Consider the following 19,810-nt stretch of genomic DNA (forward strand, 5'->3'; position numbering starts at 1 on the left):
CGGAATCTGGAAGGTCATTCAGGAAAGGGCGTGGGTTGGATGGTTTCCATTGACTTCAATGGAATTCTTCAGCGAGCGGAAAATTGCAATTGATTATCGCTTGTGTAGAGGAAAAGCGTTTTGTTGTAGCATGCTATGGGCGGTAGCCCTGCTCCCGATTCTGCAATGTAAATCCCCCCATGTGCAGACACTGAAAAAAAGAGTGCCCATTTCTAATATGTCTGTATCAGCTTTTTTGTAAGCTACAGCTTCCCAGAAACAAATCTTTTTGGAAATAATGTTCTTTTAAAAAAAAAAAAAAAAAAAATTAAATACACACACTGAGATCTTGCGCCATAACTCGTTGTAAAGTGCTCAACTTCTTGCAAGCGATGGACACAAGCTTCTGAATTTTGCAATCCTGGCGCCTTCCCCACACAATAGGTTTTCACAGGCAAGACTGTCGTTATTGTGAGACCTTGTGGCTTTCACTAAGTAAGTGCTGCCTGCACTTTAACCTAGCGGTTACCAAACCAAGTTCAATACAGGATGTATTAGTAAGAGGCATATAGGCATCATTAACGCTCATATTTTAGCAATAAAGTGGCCAACTCTGTAAGACAAATTCATTACCTTTTAATGCCAGCAACAAGAAGTGAAGCCCACGGCTGATGCATGCTCAGGCACATGCCCTGATCACTAATCTCCTGCAACTCTCTGTCCTGTATTCGAAGTCTGCTACGCTCATCTGCATCTTCTGTACCACTTCTTTTCTTATTTGAGGTAGCATTCACCTGATCAACCCACTGAAGAAAAAAAAAAACAAACATACATACAAAACCACAACAAAAAAACAGAACTTTGAGGAGACTAAACTCATTGAGGAATACAATTACAATGTTATATCTGAATATTTGTATAACACTTAACATTAATTACCATGGGACATACTTAGAAATGTCATTACGTCAGTTTTCTGGCATAATTGCAGTGAAAAAAGAAAAAACAAACAAACAAAAACCAAAAAGTTCAGACATGTTTTGGAAAAAAAAAGGGCATTTTTTTAAATACACAGTATAAAAAGTGGCAATGAGCTATGCCAGGGTGTCAAGGGGAATATAGTGCTGGCTAAAATATACTGTAATTCTCTTGGCAAAATGCTTTAGACCACTCTTACAATGGTGTCTTTTACCGCGATACAACGCTCCCATTGATTTCAATGTGGTCTCTCAGGCCAGCACTCGAATGTGGAGTTTTTTTAATGCCTCGATTTTCGAGTGCCATCTGCTGCATTTTCATGCACCCATGCGTTTGATGCACCCATTCACAATGATGGGGTGCATTAAAAAGCGCTATCAAACGCAGTAACCTATGTCCGAAAACGCAGATAAAGATTGCGGTAAAACGCTGCATTTGAAATGCTGTGTTTCCCCAATGTGGTGTGAGAGGGGCCTTATAGTACAACAATCTTAGTGTCCCAGTCTTTCTAAATTGGGAAAGCATACCAAATCTAGACATTCTGCAAATTACTGTGCAAGTAAATGTGCCAAAGAAAAGTTGTGCTGAATTAATTCTCTCCGATACGAATTTGGTGGTAAACGGAGCTAGCAGTCTTAGAAGTTATTCCAAGCTATAGCTTGTGCTAGGGTGTTGTGGAAATACACGTCTTAGATGTTACCCAGATTGCTTAACAATTGCTTTTTCAGAACTCACAAGAATGGGTTCATTCTTTTTCTATTCGCACCCAAGATTCGACATCCCTTACAATTCTCAAGTAGTTTTTAGATACATTAATCAAATCTGCCTTGACTAATAGGACCATATTTTTGCTCACGAATAATATGCTAGATTTCCATATTCCATTTTAACCCCTTAAGCCCACTGCCCTTTTTTCCCTTCATCTTCAGATTTTCTTCCCCACTTTCAAAGATCATACCTCTTATTTAGCAGTAGACGTAGCTGTCTAAGGCAAGGGTGTAACTATAGGGGATGCGGTTGCACCCGGGCCCAGGAGCCTTAGCTGGCCTATAAGCCCTCTTCTCCATATAGGAGCCCAGTACTGTGAATAAAGCATTATAGTTGGGGGCCCTGTTACAGGTTTTGCATTGGGACCCAGAAGCTCCAAGTTACGCCTCTGGTCTGAGGGCTTGTTTTCAGAAGGACAAGTTGTATTTTTCAACAGTAATATTTAATGTACCGTATACTGCATTGAAAAACCTTTTTAAAATTGCTAAGTGAAGTGAAGTGAAAAACGCAAATCCACCATCTTTGGGCAGGTTGTGTTTTTATGGTGTACATTATGCGGCAAAAATTACATAACTTTATTCTGTGGGTCAAAGAGAAGATACCAGATCTGTTATTTTTATATTTACATTATACAATGATTTGACAGGCATGGCTTGATAGGCAAATCAGCAATGGGGGCCTTTAGAAGGCCCAAAATCAACCATGTGCCTGGCACAGATGCCCTTTCCTCCTGTGCATGAATTTCAATGCGTTTAAAAGATCCAGTATTTTGTTCTACTGTTCACTTTAAGTATATAAAAAAAATAAATAATAAAAACATGGTGATTAAAGATGAGCGAGCATACTCGCTAAGGACAATTACTCGAGCGAGCATTGCCCTTAGCGAGTACCTGCCCGCTTGGAAGAAAAGATTCGGCTGCCGGCAGCAGGTGGGGAGGAGTGGGGAGGAACAGAGTGGAGATCTCTCTCCCCCCTGCTCACTGCTGCAACTCACCTGTCACCCGCGCCGGCAGCTGAACCTTTTCTTCCGAGCGGGGAGATACTCACTAAGGACAGTGCTCGATCGAGTAATTGTTCTTAGCGAGTATGCTCGCTCATCTCTAGTGGTGATGCATGAAATGGCAGTAACATTCAGCAGGATAAGCTTAGGTGGAGCAGAAAAGCAATTTTTTCTATTGTTGCACTGAATTCTGTAGTCATGGATTAAATCATTGGTACAAATAGTGAAGAAGAAAAAAATACATTGCATATATATGTACTATTAAACAGTATTTCTAAAAGCATGGTTTGCTCCTGTACACTAAAACAGCTTACCACTGGTGGGGGAATCTCCAAAGCTGGATTCAAAAGCAGGGAATCGCGCATTTTCTCTCCTGAACGTCCTATTGGCTTTGCTATCGTGCCAGAGTTAACTGCATGCACAACTTCATCAAACCTTTCAAGACCATGAAAAAATGTTTAACTTGTTAAATGCCTTTACAGAAAACATGCTGGAGAGAAAAAAACAAAACAAACAAAAACCAAAAAAAACAACACATTTTAACAACTTCATAAATAGGCATGAACAGTGCTTTAAGTGCCGTTATATGAGTGAACCATTTGGATGGTCAATTCAGATTTCTATAACTTGGAATCTCTTCATTACGTTCATTGCTGAATGGGATTTTATGTCACTTTTTCTTACCTTTTGTGATACTCATCCATTTCTCCTCCTTCTTCTATAACTTTGCGTCCTGCAAAATCTATAGTCACCTTGCGGGAAAGTCGAGAAGCATGACGTAGGTCTTGCAATTCCTGTTCCTTCTTGCGAAGAGTCTCCCGTTCTGCCTGGGACAACCACTGGTTGGAATCAGTGGAGAAGTAATCCGACTCATCATCGATCACATGGGTGCGTTTTACACTATAAAGAAAGGTACATAACGAGAACAAAAGAGAAAGTTTTTGATAAAAATGTGAGAAATGGATGATGTAGGTTGCACAGCAGCAGTCCAAATAATACAGCAATAAAGTTCTATATTTCTTGGCAAAAAGGTAATCCTACAATTTAACTTAAGTAATACCTTGTCTTATCATATTCCAGGAGCTTGTCACGATGCTGAACGGCCCTATCTAAACCATCCTTAACACGCATTTCTTGATGTGGTAAAAGATCCGTTTTCGGACTGGTTTCAGCACCTGTAATTAAATCATACGTATAGAAATTTAAAAAACAAAAAGGAGCAATAAAAAGCATACATTGCCTCGGATTATATAAACTCAATTTGGCTTTAAACGGGTTTTGTAATTAAAAAACAAAAAGAGATATAATATATAAATATAATTCTATACTCTTAACCAGTCCCCCCATGTTACCTCACCACAAGTCTTTGATTCTTGTTATGAAGTATGCATTCCTCGCATTCTCCTTTCTGCAGGTCAGTAAGCGTCAGCATGCATGAGCAGTCTCTGCAGTAGCTTAGAACTCCCTGCTAGACTGCGATTTAGTGACGTAGCGTACATTGCCGGGCAGAAAGGAGACTGCCTGCGAGTGCAATGTCACAGGAGCAGAAGAATCAGCCAGCTGGAGGCAGGTTGACCCTCCAGGACTGCAGGAGGCAGGAGAAGATCAGGCGAGTAGACTGACGAGGAAGGAATAGGAGAGTATAGTTTTTTCTTTTTTTTTTTTTAAACTGACAAAACCCTTTTTAAGGACTGCAGGATTTATCGAGTGGGACAATGTCCTCAAAAGTAAAACTACAGACAATGTATGGGAAATTTTTAAAACAATTTTAAAATACTCGCTGTGAGCAGTTCACACTTTACAGGAATAAAAGGGTTAGGAACAGCAGAAAACCAGTGGCTCAATAAAGATATAAAGGGGGCAACAAACATTGCAACAAAAGCATTTAACCTACTAAACAAGAAGGCAGCAAAAAAGCATTACAAGCCATTAAAAAAAAAGAAAATATTATGTAAAAAGCAAATAAAAAGCAGCAAAGATGGAGACAGATTCATTGCTAAAGAGAGTAAAGCTAACCCTAAACTAGTATTCAACTATATAATAGCAAAACAATTAAAATGGAAAGTGCTGGCCCTTTAAAAAGGGATGAGGGAAAATTTGTAAAGGTGGATAAGGAGAAAACAAATCTGCTAAATTACTTTTTTGACCAGTATATTCACTCAGACAAATAAAAAGTCTGGTGAAATGCAGAGTGATAAAGTAAGCTCTACACTAAGGGCCCCTTTACACGGGCATATGTGCAATTGGGCATGCCACAGCGCAACATATTTGCGCTTCGAACTAGATTTTCTTGCATGCATATTGGGGTATTTTACTGCACTTTTTGCGCTTGCAGGGCATTGTTTTCCAACGAATTGTGCAGCGTACTGCACATCTTCTTGCGCAGTGCGTGCGCATTTGCACCCCCCCATAGACTTCTATGAGGACCTTCGGTGTCAAAATGTCCACAAAAGTAGAAAAGTAAAGCATGCTGCAGGCAAAAGCATAAAAAAAAATAAAAAAGGAGAATGAACCTGTTGATATCAATGTGCTCTATTCTCTGCGTATTGTGCACGAAAATATGCCGATGTGAACGAGCCCTAAATGTCACCAGTCTATCCCAGAAAGAAGTGCAGGGCCGCCTTATAAAGATTAAACTAAACAAATCGCCAGGTCCTGATGGCATACACCCCGGGTTCTAATGGAATTAAGTAACGTGATTGATAAACGGTTTCTCGTATTTAAAGGACTCTATAGTGATGTTCCACTGGATTGGCGCATCACCAGTGTGGTGCAGATATTAAAAAAGGGGTCAAGAAGCAAACCTGAACCTTACTTCTATTGTGGGTAAAATGTTTGAAGGGTTTCTAAGAGAGGCAATCTTGGAGTACCTCAAGGAAAATAGCTGTATAACTCCATATCAGCATAGGTTTATGAGAGATCGCTCCTGTCAAACCAACCTGATCAGCTTCTACAAGTAGGTAAGTTCTAGACTGCATCGGCGAGCGCCAACGAATCTTATATATCTGGACTTTTCCAAAGCATTTGGTACTGTGCCGCATAAAAGGTTGGCATATAAAAGGAGACCGCTTGGTCTGGGCGAGAATGTGTGTAAGTGGGCAAGTAACTGTCTCACTGATAGAAAGCAGAGGGCGATTATAAATGGTACATGCTCTGATTGGGTCATCGTTACTAGTCGGGTACAACAGGGGTCGGTTTTGGGCCCTATTCTTTTTAATATATTTATTAACAACGTTATGGAGGGATTGAACAATAAAATATTAATATGTGCAGATGATACAAAACTATGCAAAGTAATTAACACAAGAGAGGACAGTATACTGTTGCAAGTGGATCTGGATAAATTGAGGACTTGGGCATAAAAGTGGCAAATGAAGTTTAACACCGATAAATGTAAAGTTATGCAGGTGGTCAGAGAAGATGTATGTCACCATTACATGCTAAATGGGAAACCATTAGGAAACACCAACATGAAAAAGAACTTGGGGATTTTAGTTAACCGTAGGCTTAGCTGGAGCAACCAGCGTCAGACAGCTGCTGCCAAGGCAAATAGGATCATGGAGTGCATCAAAAGAGTTATTGGGGCACATGATAAGAACATTGTTCATCCTCTTTACCAGTCACTGGTTAGACCACACATGGAATATTGTGGACAGTTGTGGGCACCGGTACTCATGAAAGACATGTCAGAGCTTGTATCATATCGGTTATCAAAATTGGGGTTATTTATATTTTAGAAAAAAAAATGTCTGAGGGGCGACTTAACTATATATAGATATATCAGGGGACAATACAGCAATCCATTCGCACCCATGATTATGACTGTAACAAGGGGGCATCCTCTGCGTCTAGAGTAAAGAAGGTTTCTACACTAACATAGAAGGGGGTTCTTTACTGTAAGAGCTGCGAGACAGTGGAACACTCTGCCTGAGGACATGGTGATGGCAACTCACTAAAAGCGTTCAAGAGGGGCCTGGATCCCTTTCGTGAGTGTAATATTACATGTTATGGTCACTGATTACTTCAGAAGGGTTGTTGATCCAGGGATTTATGGGATTTTTAAAGAGAATAAAGGGATTTTCAAAGAGAATTTGTCAGTACCTGCTCTTTCTGAGGACAGTAAAAGATAGTGACAGGCACACCAATTGCAGTGATACATCTGTCTCAGATATCTGAAACAGACCGTCCGAAATATCTGTTGTATCAAATCGTAGCTGTTAATATTCATGAGCTACAGGCTAGCCCTGCCCACCCTCCAGCCACTGACAGCTGTCTCTGTATGCATATTACTAGGCAGACAGTTGTCAATCAGTGGCCGTGCGGTGGGCAGTGCTAGCCTGCAGCTCACAAATATGGAGGACTACTTCCTCCACTTTGCAGATACACAAGATAGACATATCACAGCAATCAGTGTGCTTGTCACTACTTTATGCTGTCCTCAGAGGTGGCGAGATTCCCTTCAACAGTGATATAAGCTTACCACCCAGGAGCTTCTTTCGTAACTTCTGACTTTTGTTGGAGTCTCGAAGTAAAATATCTTGCTCTTCCTTCGTACAGACCTAAAAAGAGTTCAGAACAAAATAGTTTATGTTAACTTTGAGCATTATGTGAAGTGTGTTTTTAGTTAATGAAATAAAGACAAGACTTATTTTGAAAGGCAACCAAACTTCAATAAAAGTTTACTTCACTAAAATGTATCTACACACAACTCTTAGAGAACTCCTTGTAGAATCATTTTATTCTTTAACTTATAACCTAATGGCATTGTTTACCCATTCCTAACATTAAAACATGGACATGCTAATGTAACAATCAATATAAAACTACCCATTTGGTTGGTAAAGGGGTTGAATGTGAATCGTGCTTTCAAGCCATAATGAAATAACCCACTTTATATTTTAACCCCTTTGTGTACCTAAAATGTGAAACTAGATACTTGTACCTTAGGGCAACAGTGCCTAGATATGCAGTCTATACTTCTGGCCAACTACCGCTTCATCCTTTTCTTTAAAATCACATTCTATAGTGTGAAATTTTTCTTTGACTATCATGTAAAATCCATGCAAAGAAAAAACAACTTGCAAAAAAGAAACCCAAACCATTCGTTCCATTCCATAAAAAGCATCACCAAGGGTTCAGATTGATACTAACTGAATAAAAGCCACAAAGGTGGTGTGGTCGTGCTATTACTGCCACAATCAGCAAGTGATAAAGTATCCTAGTCTCTATTTATTGTGGTGGGAAACCACCTCAAATTGAAATGAAAGAAACCAAATGCTATAAAATAAGATTACACCTGAAAATTATTATAGTTACACATTTCTATTTCAGTAAAAAAAAAAAAAAATAGAATAAAAAAGGCGTCTTACCAGGTTGCCACAAAATAAACATGGTCCGGATCCTTCTTGCTCACACACGATGCGGCCACAAGTTATGCAGTTGCTAATAAGCTTATGCTTTTGAGCCAGACAGTCACAGGGATGGCGTCCTGGGAACAGTACAGCTAAGCGATCCTGCCCTTCTTTAGTGTAAAGGTTAACAAACTTCTGCTTTTTCTTTGATGATGATAAAGCAGCCATTTCCTGAGCCTGGGCATGCTGGTAGAGAAGACCACGTGTTACAGTATGTAGGATGCTACACCAGAAAGCACCTGAATGATAGACTAAACTGGTTTGACATATATGGGATTTTCTATCAGGTTAGGGGCTCTTTCGCACGGGCGTATATCGGCCCCGTTTTCACAGCAGGCCAGCATACACCACCCATCTGAGGCATTGGTTTCCAATTTCTCAGTTCAGATGGGCGTTTTTCTGCTGCCTAAAAGTGCCTGACTGGCCAATATAGCACATATGGTGCGCCTTCCAGTTGTGCACTTTTACGCTGGCCAGAAAAGATAGTTCTGGAACTAGCTTTCCCGGCCAACATACGGATGCTGCCATAGACTATTGTGGGAGCCTATGACAGCTTCCAGAGAAGGGAGGTGAAAGGGAGTTTAGCAGAGTGTCTGCTAAACTCCCACCACCTTCCCTCCTCCTCTCCGCCCCATGCCAGCTGTTTGCAGGGGTGGGACGGGGCAGTAGCTAGTTGCTAAGCTCTTGCCCCCTCCAATTGCTGGCAGCTGACACGGGGCGGAAGCATAGCACACTAGCTCTCGTCCTCTCCCATTGCTGAGAGCTGGCAAGGGGGCAGAAAGAGGCAGTTTAGCAGAACTAAACTGTCTGCCCCTGCCTGACGGCCTTCCAAGTGTGGCATATAATCACCGCACTCGGCCACCTGAACGGGCGTTTTAACGCCCGTTCACGTTATTTTTGGCCACACTGACACAGCCAGCCAGAAGATCGAATACACTTGTGTGAAAAAGCCCTGAATATTAGCCATCCCCTGAAAATAAGCCCTAGCTACACTACATGTTAAAAAAAAATAAAACAAACAATACTCACCTAGCAGCCGGCATTCGGATCCCTTGCACTGGGCTGTGGCAGGCTTCCGTGTCCTACTGAACACCGACAGAGTAATTGGTTAATTGAGCAATGCATTAGCCAATGAAAGCCAAAGCTCGATTAACCAATCAGAGACATTCAATGAATGGCTGTGATTGGTTAATCGAGCATCAGCTTTCATTGGTTGATGCATTGCTCAATTAACCAATCACAGCATTAGCTTGCTGGAGGTGGGGTGCTCAAGCCCTGCTACCCGGAAGAACTGCTGTCGGCATGCAGGACACGGAATCCTGCAGCCCAGCGTGAGGAACATGAACGCAGGCTGCTAAGCAAGTATTTTAAGCCCCCCCCCCCCCCGAAAATAAGACACTGTACCTCTTTTAAGGCAAAAATTAATATAACGCAGTGTCTTATTTTCAGGGAAAACACAGTACCTAAAAATGTGCTATAAAGTAAGTCAGAGCAACTAGGCTAGTAGCTCATGCAGGTGGGTGCAAGTCTGCCAACCAACAACCTTATATGAACCTTTGCCGGGACCTCCTAGTACAAGTGCTGAGCTGCAGGAAAATCTAATCATCAGTTCAAAATCCGGAGGGGTCTGGATAGTACTGGTGAACAATCCAGTTTAGAAAGGGAAGTGCCTTCGTTTGGTTTCTTCTATTTTACTATAACTATTTGAATAGTATAATTTAGATCAAGTCAACATGGGAAGGACAATTGCTGCAGATTTTAACTCCTGATTTGCGCAGGTACAATCCACAGAGAACATTTTACAAATCTCACCCACATGTTGTAGACTTTTTCTGCACAGAAGTATGCATTTTAAAATCTGACATATATCAATTTACATTTGCACATCCATTGTAAATATAAGGTGCAAGTTTAAAGGTCCTGCAGTCTAGCAGGAACAGGTCAGGTGCTCAGTTGTCAGAGACAGCTAAGGACCCAGAGGAGAAAACATAAAAGAGTTTATAATCGCTTCTGCCTTCTCTTTTCTAGCCTACATAGCACCATGTAGTGAACAGAGAAGCGGCAGTGCCGTTACCTTTATTAGATCCAGTTTTAGGTTTCAATAAACAGTTTAAAAAAAAAAAAAAGGGAAAAAAAACTGTTTTGATAAATTTGTCCCACTGCTGCTTACAGAGTGGTACACTTAGATGCTCCCTGTCCTATTTTGATGCCTTAACACTATGCTATGCTCATGCCATGCCTAAAAGGGTAAACTGTGATACAATGTAAGAAAAGAAAAAAAAAATTGCAAATTCTTTACACTTTATGACACAGATACAGTGTGAGGGAAGAAATTTAGTGTTTCTATCAGCGATTTACCATACTTATTACAGGTAAAAAAATTAAAATGTATTAAAAACTACATTTGTTATTGTTTGGTTTCTACTTTTGCACTGACCTTAGCCAGGTCCATTGGGGTCTTCACCTCTTCAGCAACTGTTTCAGTTACAGCAGACGTTGGGAGAGGCTCCAGCTTATTCCTTCCTTTACGTCTGCCTCTTTTAGGCTGGTCTGTAAGGGATAACCCATGCATGCCTGCTATATCTACACATGAAAAAAACATTGTCATGCTTGGTATGATCACATTCATTATTTTATGTAGGAATGCTTAACATGCCATGAAACTAGTAAACAGTCATGGAACTGCAGTGTAGTGAACGAGCAGTGGTGTGCATGGGCGACCATCTGTTGCCATACACTCTGGAACTGAGCCATTGGTAGGATGTCCCCTTACAATAGGTAAAACCTGTTGTGACACAACCCCCTTAAAAGGGACCAGGAGTGCACTAGAGGCCGTTTTACACGGGCCGACAGTCGTTTAGAGGACTGCATGAGCAATGATGTCACTGCTAAGGTAGTCAGCACAAGCTGAAAGTCCTGCCAGCGGCTCATAGAATCTTAGATAGCTGGCTGACTTCTTGTCCGCTTCTCGCTCAGTGCTTCCTATGTGAAGTGCTAAGCGTGGAGCGGTCACACAGGATGAGAAGCCAGCGATCCAGCGAGTGGCAACAAGCTGGCTGAAAAGTCAGCCTAAAACAACCGCGAATGACAAGTGAGCAATATTTTTGCTTCACACTGAACGATTATCGCTCATTTTAACGGATTATGAGTGATGACTGTTGTGTGTAAGGCTGGGTTTACACGGGACAGATTTGCTGTGAAAATCTCATGGCTTGGCCGCGCCGAAAAGCCGGGAGATTTCCGCAGCTTCAAAACCGCGGCATTTCATCATGGGTTTTGGAGCGGTTCGGCCGTTGGCATTCCGTTGAGGCTTTCTCCTCCCATAGAGAGGAGTGAGGCCGCAACGGGACAAAAAAAAAAAAAAGAATTGACCTGCTGTGGCTGTCAATTCCGCGCCGCATCGCCGTTTCCACCCAGCTTTGCCGTGACGAATTAGCCGCCCCGTGTGGATGAGGTTTTTGCAAAATCTCGGCCACATGACTGGCTAATCCCAGGATTAGGACCCGGGGCGGATTTGTCACACAGAAATTCCGCACGGAATTTTCGCGGCAAATCCATCCAATGTGAACCCAGCCTAAATGGACCTTTAGTCAGCCATCTATACATGAGATACCGGTTGACTGAACACATGTCCAGCTGACAGCTCTATCTCCCAATCTCCACCCACCCATACCCACCAAAATCTCACAAGATCTGTGCGTTGCCAGACACACAAATATGAACTCTATTCTTTTTAATTGGGTCTTACACATGAGCGATGTTTTCCTCCATGGCACCATGATGCAGGAAACAAATCGCGGTATGTTCTATCTTCTTGTGTGCTCTCACATTGCAGCGCCTCTTGTTTTCAATGGGTCCGGGAGCAGCATAGCACCAGGCGCTAGCTGCACTCGAAGTAATGTCTGCCATTGAAAACAATGGGAGAATCTCCGTGATCCTCCACCGTGGCTACCAGCCGTGCTAGAGGAGCCCTTCTTCCCCGAAGTGATGCGAGGTTCTTTTCATATCAAAACGCCTCGCATCCTCGGGGAATTTACATGGTGTGAGAGAGCAATATGGGTCCGTGATTCACTGGACTTCGTCTTAGCCAAGCGTGTATGTGTAGTGAGAGAAGAAAGCCACTGCCAGATATTTCTGGTAGCAGCTTTTCTCCTGAGCAGATAAGGACTGGCCTAAAGGCCCTTTTACATGGGCTGACAGTCTTCTTGACGACTGCACGAGCGCTGACGTCACCGCTAAGGTCGTCAGCGCTAGTGCAGAGCGTTTACACTGAGACTTCACTGCTAAGGTCATCATCACTTGTGCAGAGTATTTAAACAGCAAGACTTGTTTCTTGCTCAGCGCTTCACCTCCTGAGGAAAGCACTGATCAGGGAGCATTTACATGGAACGACAGGCCAGCGAGCTAACAAGGTTTTGTAAGCTGGCTAAAAAAAATCAGCTTAAAACAAACACCAACTACAAGTGAGCGATTTGTTTCATGTTTACACTAACCGATTATCACTTAAAGTCGTCCGTTTGAACGAATTTTGAGCGATAATAGTTCCTGTAAATGGACGGTTACTACCTGATCTTCATCTCACCCAACATCTGCCTAAGAGGTAGTCGGGAGGCCCCCTATACACATTAGTTAAGCTGGTTTCTATCTTATAGGGAACTTGCCATTTTAAGACCGTGGAACCTTTTTTTTTTGCACAAAAGCTTTACAGCTTTCCAGTTTCCTGCCGCTCACAGCACTTTGTAAAAACATGGGTATGGCTTAGTGGGAGGGACTGTGACTGCCCTGGTTGAATAGATGTTACTATAATTTACACCAGAAAATGGTATAAAACTATACCAGAAATCTACTTCTACACATAGTGGACATTGATACATTTTTTGGTGCATTTACAATTCGAGATGCACCAAATATATTAAAAAGTGCGCCTCTTAATACATTTCTTGTTTCTTACTCCAGGGAGGTTTATATTAAGAATGGGACTCAAGAGCCCTTTTACAGAGAGTGATTATTGTTTAAAAGAAAAAAAATAATTGGATCGTGCAAATTTGAAAAATAATTGTTCAGTGTAAACACAGCCAACAATTGAAGCCTCATTCGTCGTTCATGCATTTCTCATTTGTCCATTTTATACAGGCATAAAAAAAGATTGTTGGCTCGCTTACCCATCGTTGGGTGTAAACTGATTGTTTATTGATTCACGTTCATTGATACAGTGAATGTAAACAAATGAACAATTGATCTGCCTGTATTAATAGGCTGCACAAGCAAGCTGTCATTGTTTGCTCATGCCAACGATAAAATCACTCCATGTAAGGCCCAATGTCCACGGACAGGTTTGATTTGTGGAATCCGCACAGGAGATCCACAAATCAAGCCACTCAGAGATGGCATGGGCGTCCGCAAAAGGATTACAACATGCAGATTTGATTTGCGGACCTTTTGGTCTGGAAAACAATTCAACACATGCTCCATTTTGTGCGGATCCTGCACGGACGGCTGACACTGCGGATGTGCCACGAATCCGCAGGAAGGCAGGAGATATAAAAAGAAAATTGTACTGCGCAAGTTGGAGAGCTGTGAGGACCATGCGCAGTACAGCGGACCCAGAAGTAGAGGGATCCGCACGGACTGCCGGGGAAAAGCAGGTAAGCAGAACTCACTGGCCATGGGCAGTGCGGGATTCCCTGTGCGGAATCCGTGCGTGCCGTGGACATGAGGCCTAAAAGTAAACTTTATAAATGCCCCCTCTATGTACACAGCGCATACAAAAAAGCAGCTGTTCAAAGCAGAATGTTTAATCCGCACTGAAAACGCTTCAGGCTGCATGCTGAACTAGCTACACTGGCATTACACAAAAGGTTTTTTTTCTTCTTTGCCAGGACTTGTTCTCCTGGGGATAAATGCAAACACTGTGCTCCATGCGAAGGAGAGATGCGCACAAGCACGTAGAAAATACGCAACAACATGTGTACTTGCTGAGTGCCACCAATCTTGGTGTGTATGTGCGCATAATATGCGCCTAGATAATGCATGGCGGAATTTATTTAAGGCATGTAATATGTATATGAAAAAGGTGCATGCACATGGGCGAATTCCGCATTCGGGAGCCTGCAGCAAAATCTGACTCTGTGCCCAGCTGGCATCCACGCGTACCTATATATATAGTTTTATTTTTCCCTCTGTACTGCGGATGGTCCGCACAGCTCGACGTCGGACATGCGCAGTACAGATTTTTAAATCTAAACTCCTGCTTTTCCCGTGGAATCCGCAGCCCTTCCGCAATGTCAATGAAAGCCGCCTGTGCCGTAACCACAGTTAAATGGAGAATGCAATTTTTCATCCACGAGTAGACACTGCAATTGGTGCATAAAGAATCATTTTACTATAGCATGCCATGGAGGGTTACTGCTGTGGAATCCAGAGGCAGACACCCGATCCGGATTCCGCAGCGAACACATGCCCATGTACATATGGCTTAAGTGGCCCAATAGAAATCAATGGGCTATTGGCATTGTGTGTCTTACAAACCAGTTACAAGCAAAATACCAGAAGGTGGTTACAACTGGAGGGCTGTGGTTAAGAAAACATAACTGTATAATGACTGCAGTTTGTACATAACACAAGTGTTGCATAGAAGAAAGCTACAGAGGACAGTTCTGCAGCAGTCACTGACCCTCTTTTCTGGAGCTCGGTGCCAAGGAGGAGCTGTGCGAATTCCTTATTCTCTGCCAGCGAATTTTCAGGTCACTGATAAAGACTGGTTTCTGCTCATCAAAGCCCGGGATAAGGTCATTTATGTAATCTTCAATTTCTTCCTCTGTTTCGATGGAGAGAATATACCTGTGACAGCGATATCCAAAAGGTACAAGTCAGCTACAATTCATTTACTTCTGAGACATGTCAGGTTCTTATCCGGGAGAACTAAAATTGGATCATTTGCTTTAATTTGTCATCTGTTGTAAAAGTGTCTTAACAAATCATGCTGCCAAAAAGGTTACAAAAATTGGGTATAAGACGCGATCTGGGAACATGTGTGACTATGCAGACAATTTATGCCAAACTTCTCTGTCTATCGTAAAACCAGCAAATCTATGCGCTGCCAGGTTAATTAGGAGTCCTACCGGTATTAACAAACCATTTATTTTAATGCACATACCATTCATTGCTTGTATAGCCTGTGATTGTCTGCTTTCATCATTTGTTTTATGTTGATAAATGCTGGCAGTGTGCGTACGCCCGATGTCCACAGGCGGGTTTGATGCGCGGAAGATCCGCAAATCAACCTGCCTATAGGGAAACAGGGGTGTCCACAAACGAAATAAAGCATGCGGATTTGTTTTGCAGACCTTTTGATCCGGAAGACAAATTGCAGTATGCTCCATTTCAGTGCGGATTAAAGTCAATGGAAGCCATCCGATCCGCAGCCTGTCCGCAATTCAACTGCAGACGGGCCACGGATTTTGCAGGAAAGCACGCATCTGCCGCCCCGGAAATAGAAGACCCAGACAGGTAACGCAGTGTCCTCGGCCGCAGGCAGGGTCGAATTTCGCTGCAGGCTCGCTAAGTGCCTTCTGCGAGTACCTGCCCACTCGTCGCTAAAAGATTCAGGTGCCGGCGGGGAGCGGCGGTGGAAAGAGCAGAGAGGAACGGGTGGGGGGAGAGATCGATCGATCAATCTCGATCTCTCTCACTCTCCCGCAATTCACCGCCGGCACCCGAATCTTTTGAGACGAGGTTACTATGGGAGGTGGAGTTCTCCTTCAATGGAAGTGTTCAGACATAGGCTGGACATCTGTCTGGGATGATTTAGTGCACTGTGCAGGGGGCTGGAGGTCCCTAACTCTATGCCTCATTAGATAACACAGGCTGCTGCACTCAGAAAACTTTTCCATATGGACAAGGATCGGAGGTTCTCCCTGCAGTCAGTGACAAGGCAGATGTTAGCAGTGACCATAAGTACATTATATAGCATGGACACGTCCTGAGGTTTCCGGGTACAAAGACAAACTACAAGATTGCTCCGCGCACTGCACTATGCAGCGGACGTGGCGCAGTGACACTAGCCGCATCACTCACTGGACGAAGTCTTCGCTGACACTTAATCCGAAGCGGCGGTCCAGCTCCCCCAAACACCAGCTCAGCAGATCCGCGGACATGGCAGCGGACACCCGTATGAATCGTCCGGGAACTTAGTGACAGCAGCCGGTAGAGGAATGCCGGAGGTGTCATGTGACAGGAAGTGCCTGTGGCCCCTCCCACCCACGTGTCCTCTTGTCTGGGGATCGCTGTGCAGGTTATGGAGGCCGGTAGATGGCGGCGGATGAGGCTCCAGTAGTTGTGGCTGAGGCTTCTGGTTCATTTTGTGTTTTGCTGACTTTTTCCATCTTTGCTCCTCTGAAATAGTCAGATCTTTAACCCTTTAATGACCTAACATTTTTTTAACTTTTCATTTTGGCTTCTCTGTACGCACATATCAAGTGCCGCAGCCACGACTACGTGATGTACGTTATGGGGTCACTAATTAATAAACATTATTTACTACAAATAAAAGGATTCACTTAAAGAGAACATTTTACTACGACTATTAACATCTTATAGGGAAATAAATAATCCATTGTCGCCACAAAAGGACGATTTTATTACATAGAATCCAATAAGAGGAAGCGCTCTACACTTCTGTATTATTCCGCCAGCCCCTGGATTGCGTTAGGGAAGCCCTTGGGCACGTGGCGTCCTGGTACTCCCTGTAAGCAGCGGTCTGTGGCCACCTCCACTCTCACAATGCAGAGGTACTGCCAGATGCCGAAACATGTATGCATCGCACTTACAATGGCACACAATTTACAGGGTATGAAGTGCCACTCTTTAGTAAATATGCCCCAGTGTGTCTTTGCAGCTTTTTTCCACTTGCCTTGCATTTTTTTTATTTTGTGCAAAAACGCCAGAAAATAAAAGGCTGAACCCAGCTGCAAAGTGTGCTGCGAATGCAAAAAATGGCACTAAAAAAATGCTCGGTGTCACATTTCGCTATTGACTCCCAGCTAACACCTGGCTGCAGAGATTTTTGCCTCCACAATGCCACAAAAAAGTGAAGAACAAAAGCCTCCTAGGATGGTTTGGCACAGTTGTGGCAGTTTTTATAGTGTTTTTTGAGGCTAAGACCGGTTTCACACATAGTAGCCCCACAGTGCACCCCCACACAACATAGTGTCCCCGCAGTGCACCCCCACATGACATAGTGCTCCCACAGTGCCCACACACACTGCCCCCCCATGGTGCACACACAGTTCCCTCACACAGTGCTCCCACATATTGCCCACACATAGTGCTCCCACAGTGCCCCCGCATAACATAGTGCCCCCACATAACTGATGTTGCTAGGGGCAGCATCAGTGCCCCCACAATTATTGCCACAGCAGTAATAGTGCCCCCACAATAGCAGCCCCAGCAGCAACAGTGCCCCCCACAATAGTAGCCCCAGCAGCATCAGCGCCCCCTTCATATTAGCCACAGCAGCATCAGTGCCCTCTCCATTGTAGCCACAGCAGCAAAAGTGCCCCTGCACTTATAGCTGCAGCAGTAATAGTGCCCCCACAATAGTAGCCCCAGCAGCATCAGTGCCCCCACAATAGTAGCAGCAACAGCATCAGTGCCCCAACAATAGTAACCCCAACAGTGATAGTGACCCCCAATGGTTGCCCTAGTAGTAATAGCGACCCCCTAATAATTGCCCCAGCAGTAATAGTGACCGCCAATAATTGTCCGAACAGTAATAGTGACCCCCAATAATTGCCCCAGAACTAATGGTGACCCCCTCCCCCCCTCGGCGCGACAAGTTTCAGTGACAGCCAGACACAACCCACCCCCGTGGCAACAAGTTCGCTCTAACCCCACCCCCGCAGCGACGAGTTCTTAGCTTCCCTCCCCCCCTCCTTTTTGTGTATATGGAGAGAACTGTCAATATGCCGCAGATGCGGAGAGGTTGGTGTGATCCGCCTCTGACTGAGAACTCAGTTCCAAGTCGAATCTTAAAGTACATTTATGCTGAACTGCTGCAGCGTTGCAGAATAAAACATCTAGGGGGACAATTGGCTCACCTGTGCTGGCTTCATGCTGCCTGTAGTTGTGGCCACATAAATGCGCTAACATGATTCCTTTAAAAATGTAGCAAATTTATCAAAATCATGCAACATTTTATGATATATTGCATTTTAGACTTGAGAAGGCAGAAAAAGCTGCCTTATGCTGCTTGCACACAGCGCAAGCTTTGTGTGTTGCGAGACGCACAAATCTCGCCCGAATATGAACCACATTCGTTTGAGTGGAGTCATATACATGAGCGACATGCTCTATCTGTGCACGTTCCTCTGAACGCATCGCGCACTGTTTTCATTGGGGCAGGAAAACACATAGCACAGCGTGCGATGTACACACAAGTGCGATGCGAGTTTTCCAATTACCGATCCATCGACGCGGCTGAAAGCAGCCTCACTGGCATTTTTGACAGAGGCGTTTCACGTGACACACCCTTTCGGTGGAATTTAATGACTATTTAAGCCTACTAAGCACGAGTTTCACAGCCTGATATCACACTCAGCAGTGTGTAGGAAGCCTTAGGTCTGGGCTCACATGACCATATACTACGTAGTAACTCTCATTGCCTTATGCAGTTCCTCTCAAATTAAGGTAAAGTCCCCTGGTGCAAGCACTGAGTCATGACGTTCTCTTGGCAGACTGTTTTTGCGGAGTGGTTTGCCATTGCCTTCCCCAGTCATCTTTTACCGCCCAGCAAGCTGGGTACTCATTTTACCGACCTCGGAAGGATGGAAGGCTGAGTCAACCTTGAGCTGGCTACCTGAATCACCATTAAACACGCAACCTTCAGGTCGTGAGCAAGAGCTTAGGACTGCATTTCAGTTGCCTTAACACTGTGCTACACGAGGCTCCCACCTCTCACAGCGTGTTGGAAATGCGTAATACGCAAGCGCAAAGAAAATAATTTTCTATTTTGCTGTGTATATATGCGTTATAGAGCCCATTGTTCTCTATTACACGTGCCAATTACATTATGTATGGGCGGTGGGTATGAACCTCATTGCTAAGCGACGGCACAGGAAATATAAACAACAAAAAAACAGGTGTAGTGTGCATGAGAGCATGCGTGAGTATGTAGTCATGAGCAGTACAATTACGCCATCATACGTGGTCGTACGCAGGGTCACGGCCAGCTCCACAGCTGTAAAGCTGTGTGAGCCCAGCCTGAAAGGCAGCTTCACACTAGTGTATGCAAAAATATGCTCACCACAGTGCACAGTATTTGCACACGAATGAGGTTTGAAGAGGTCAATAAACCTTCCGATGGAATTTAATGGCTATTTAAATGGAAATACTATTGATGGCCAATCATCAAGATAGGTCATCAATAGCCGATCGGCTGGCACCCGTGCCTGCAGTTACAAGTGCCGACCAGTACACAAAGGTTGGCACAGAGGCTTCCACTCCGACCTCTGTGTATTTGCGGTGCTGACATATGTGCCTGCTCAGCTGATCGTGGGGATCCCGAGCGACGGACCCAAGCCGATCAACTATTGATGACCTATCCTGATGATAAGTCAGTAGAATTTCCCTGGAAAATCCCTTTAATTCTACTAAGGTCCAGCTGTCTTCTTTTTCC

At 43.7% G+C, this 19,810-nt stretch overlaps 1 protein-coding gene across 1 annotated transcript in view; it reads right to left on the bottom strand.

Annotated features, from left to right (window-relative positions):
- TRIP4 (thyroid hormone receptor interactor 4) overlaps positions 1-16,352 on the bottom strand; it is a 29,946-nt gene extending 13,594 nt beyond the window's left edge. Inside the window, exons 1-9 of the mRNA XM_066592430.1 lie at positions 16,213-16,352; positions 14,810-14,976; positions 10,574-10,719; positions 8,095-8,322; positions 7,206-7,284; positions 3,786-3,900; positions 3,410-3,625; positions 3,040-3,160; positions 613-785 (exon numbers count right to left, since the gene is read on the bottom strand). Of these exons, the coding sequence (XP_066448527.1) occupies positions 613-785; positions 3,040-3,160; positions 3,410-3,625; positions 3,786-3,900; positions 7,206-7,284; positions 8,095-8,322; positions 10,574-10,719; positions 14,810-14,976; positions 16,213-16,292 (1,325 nt within the window). The 5' untranslated portion in view covers positions 16,293-16,352. The remainder of the gene's footprint in view (positions 1-612; positions 786-3,039; positions 3,161-3,409; positions 3,626-3,785; positions 3,901-7,205; positions 7,285-8,094; positions 8,323-10,573; positions 10,720-14,809; positions 14,977-16,212) is intronic.
- Between the last annotated feature and the right edge of the window lie 3,458 nt (positions 16,353-19,810).

Source organism: Eleutherodactylus coqui, chromosome 2 (genome assembly GCF_035609145.1).
Source record: "Eleutherodactylus coqui strain aEleCoq1 chromosome 2, aEleCoq1.hap1, whole genome shotgun sequence".
In the NCBI taxonomy this organism is placed as follows: Eukaryota; Metazoa; Chordata; class Amphibia; order Anura; family Eleutherodactylidae; genus Eleutherodactylus; species Eleutherodactylus coqui.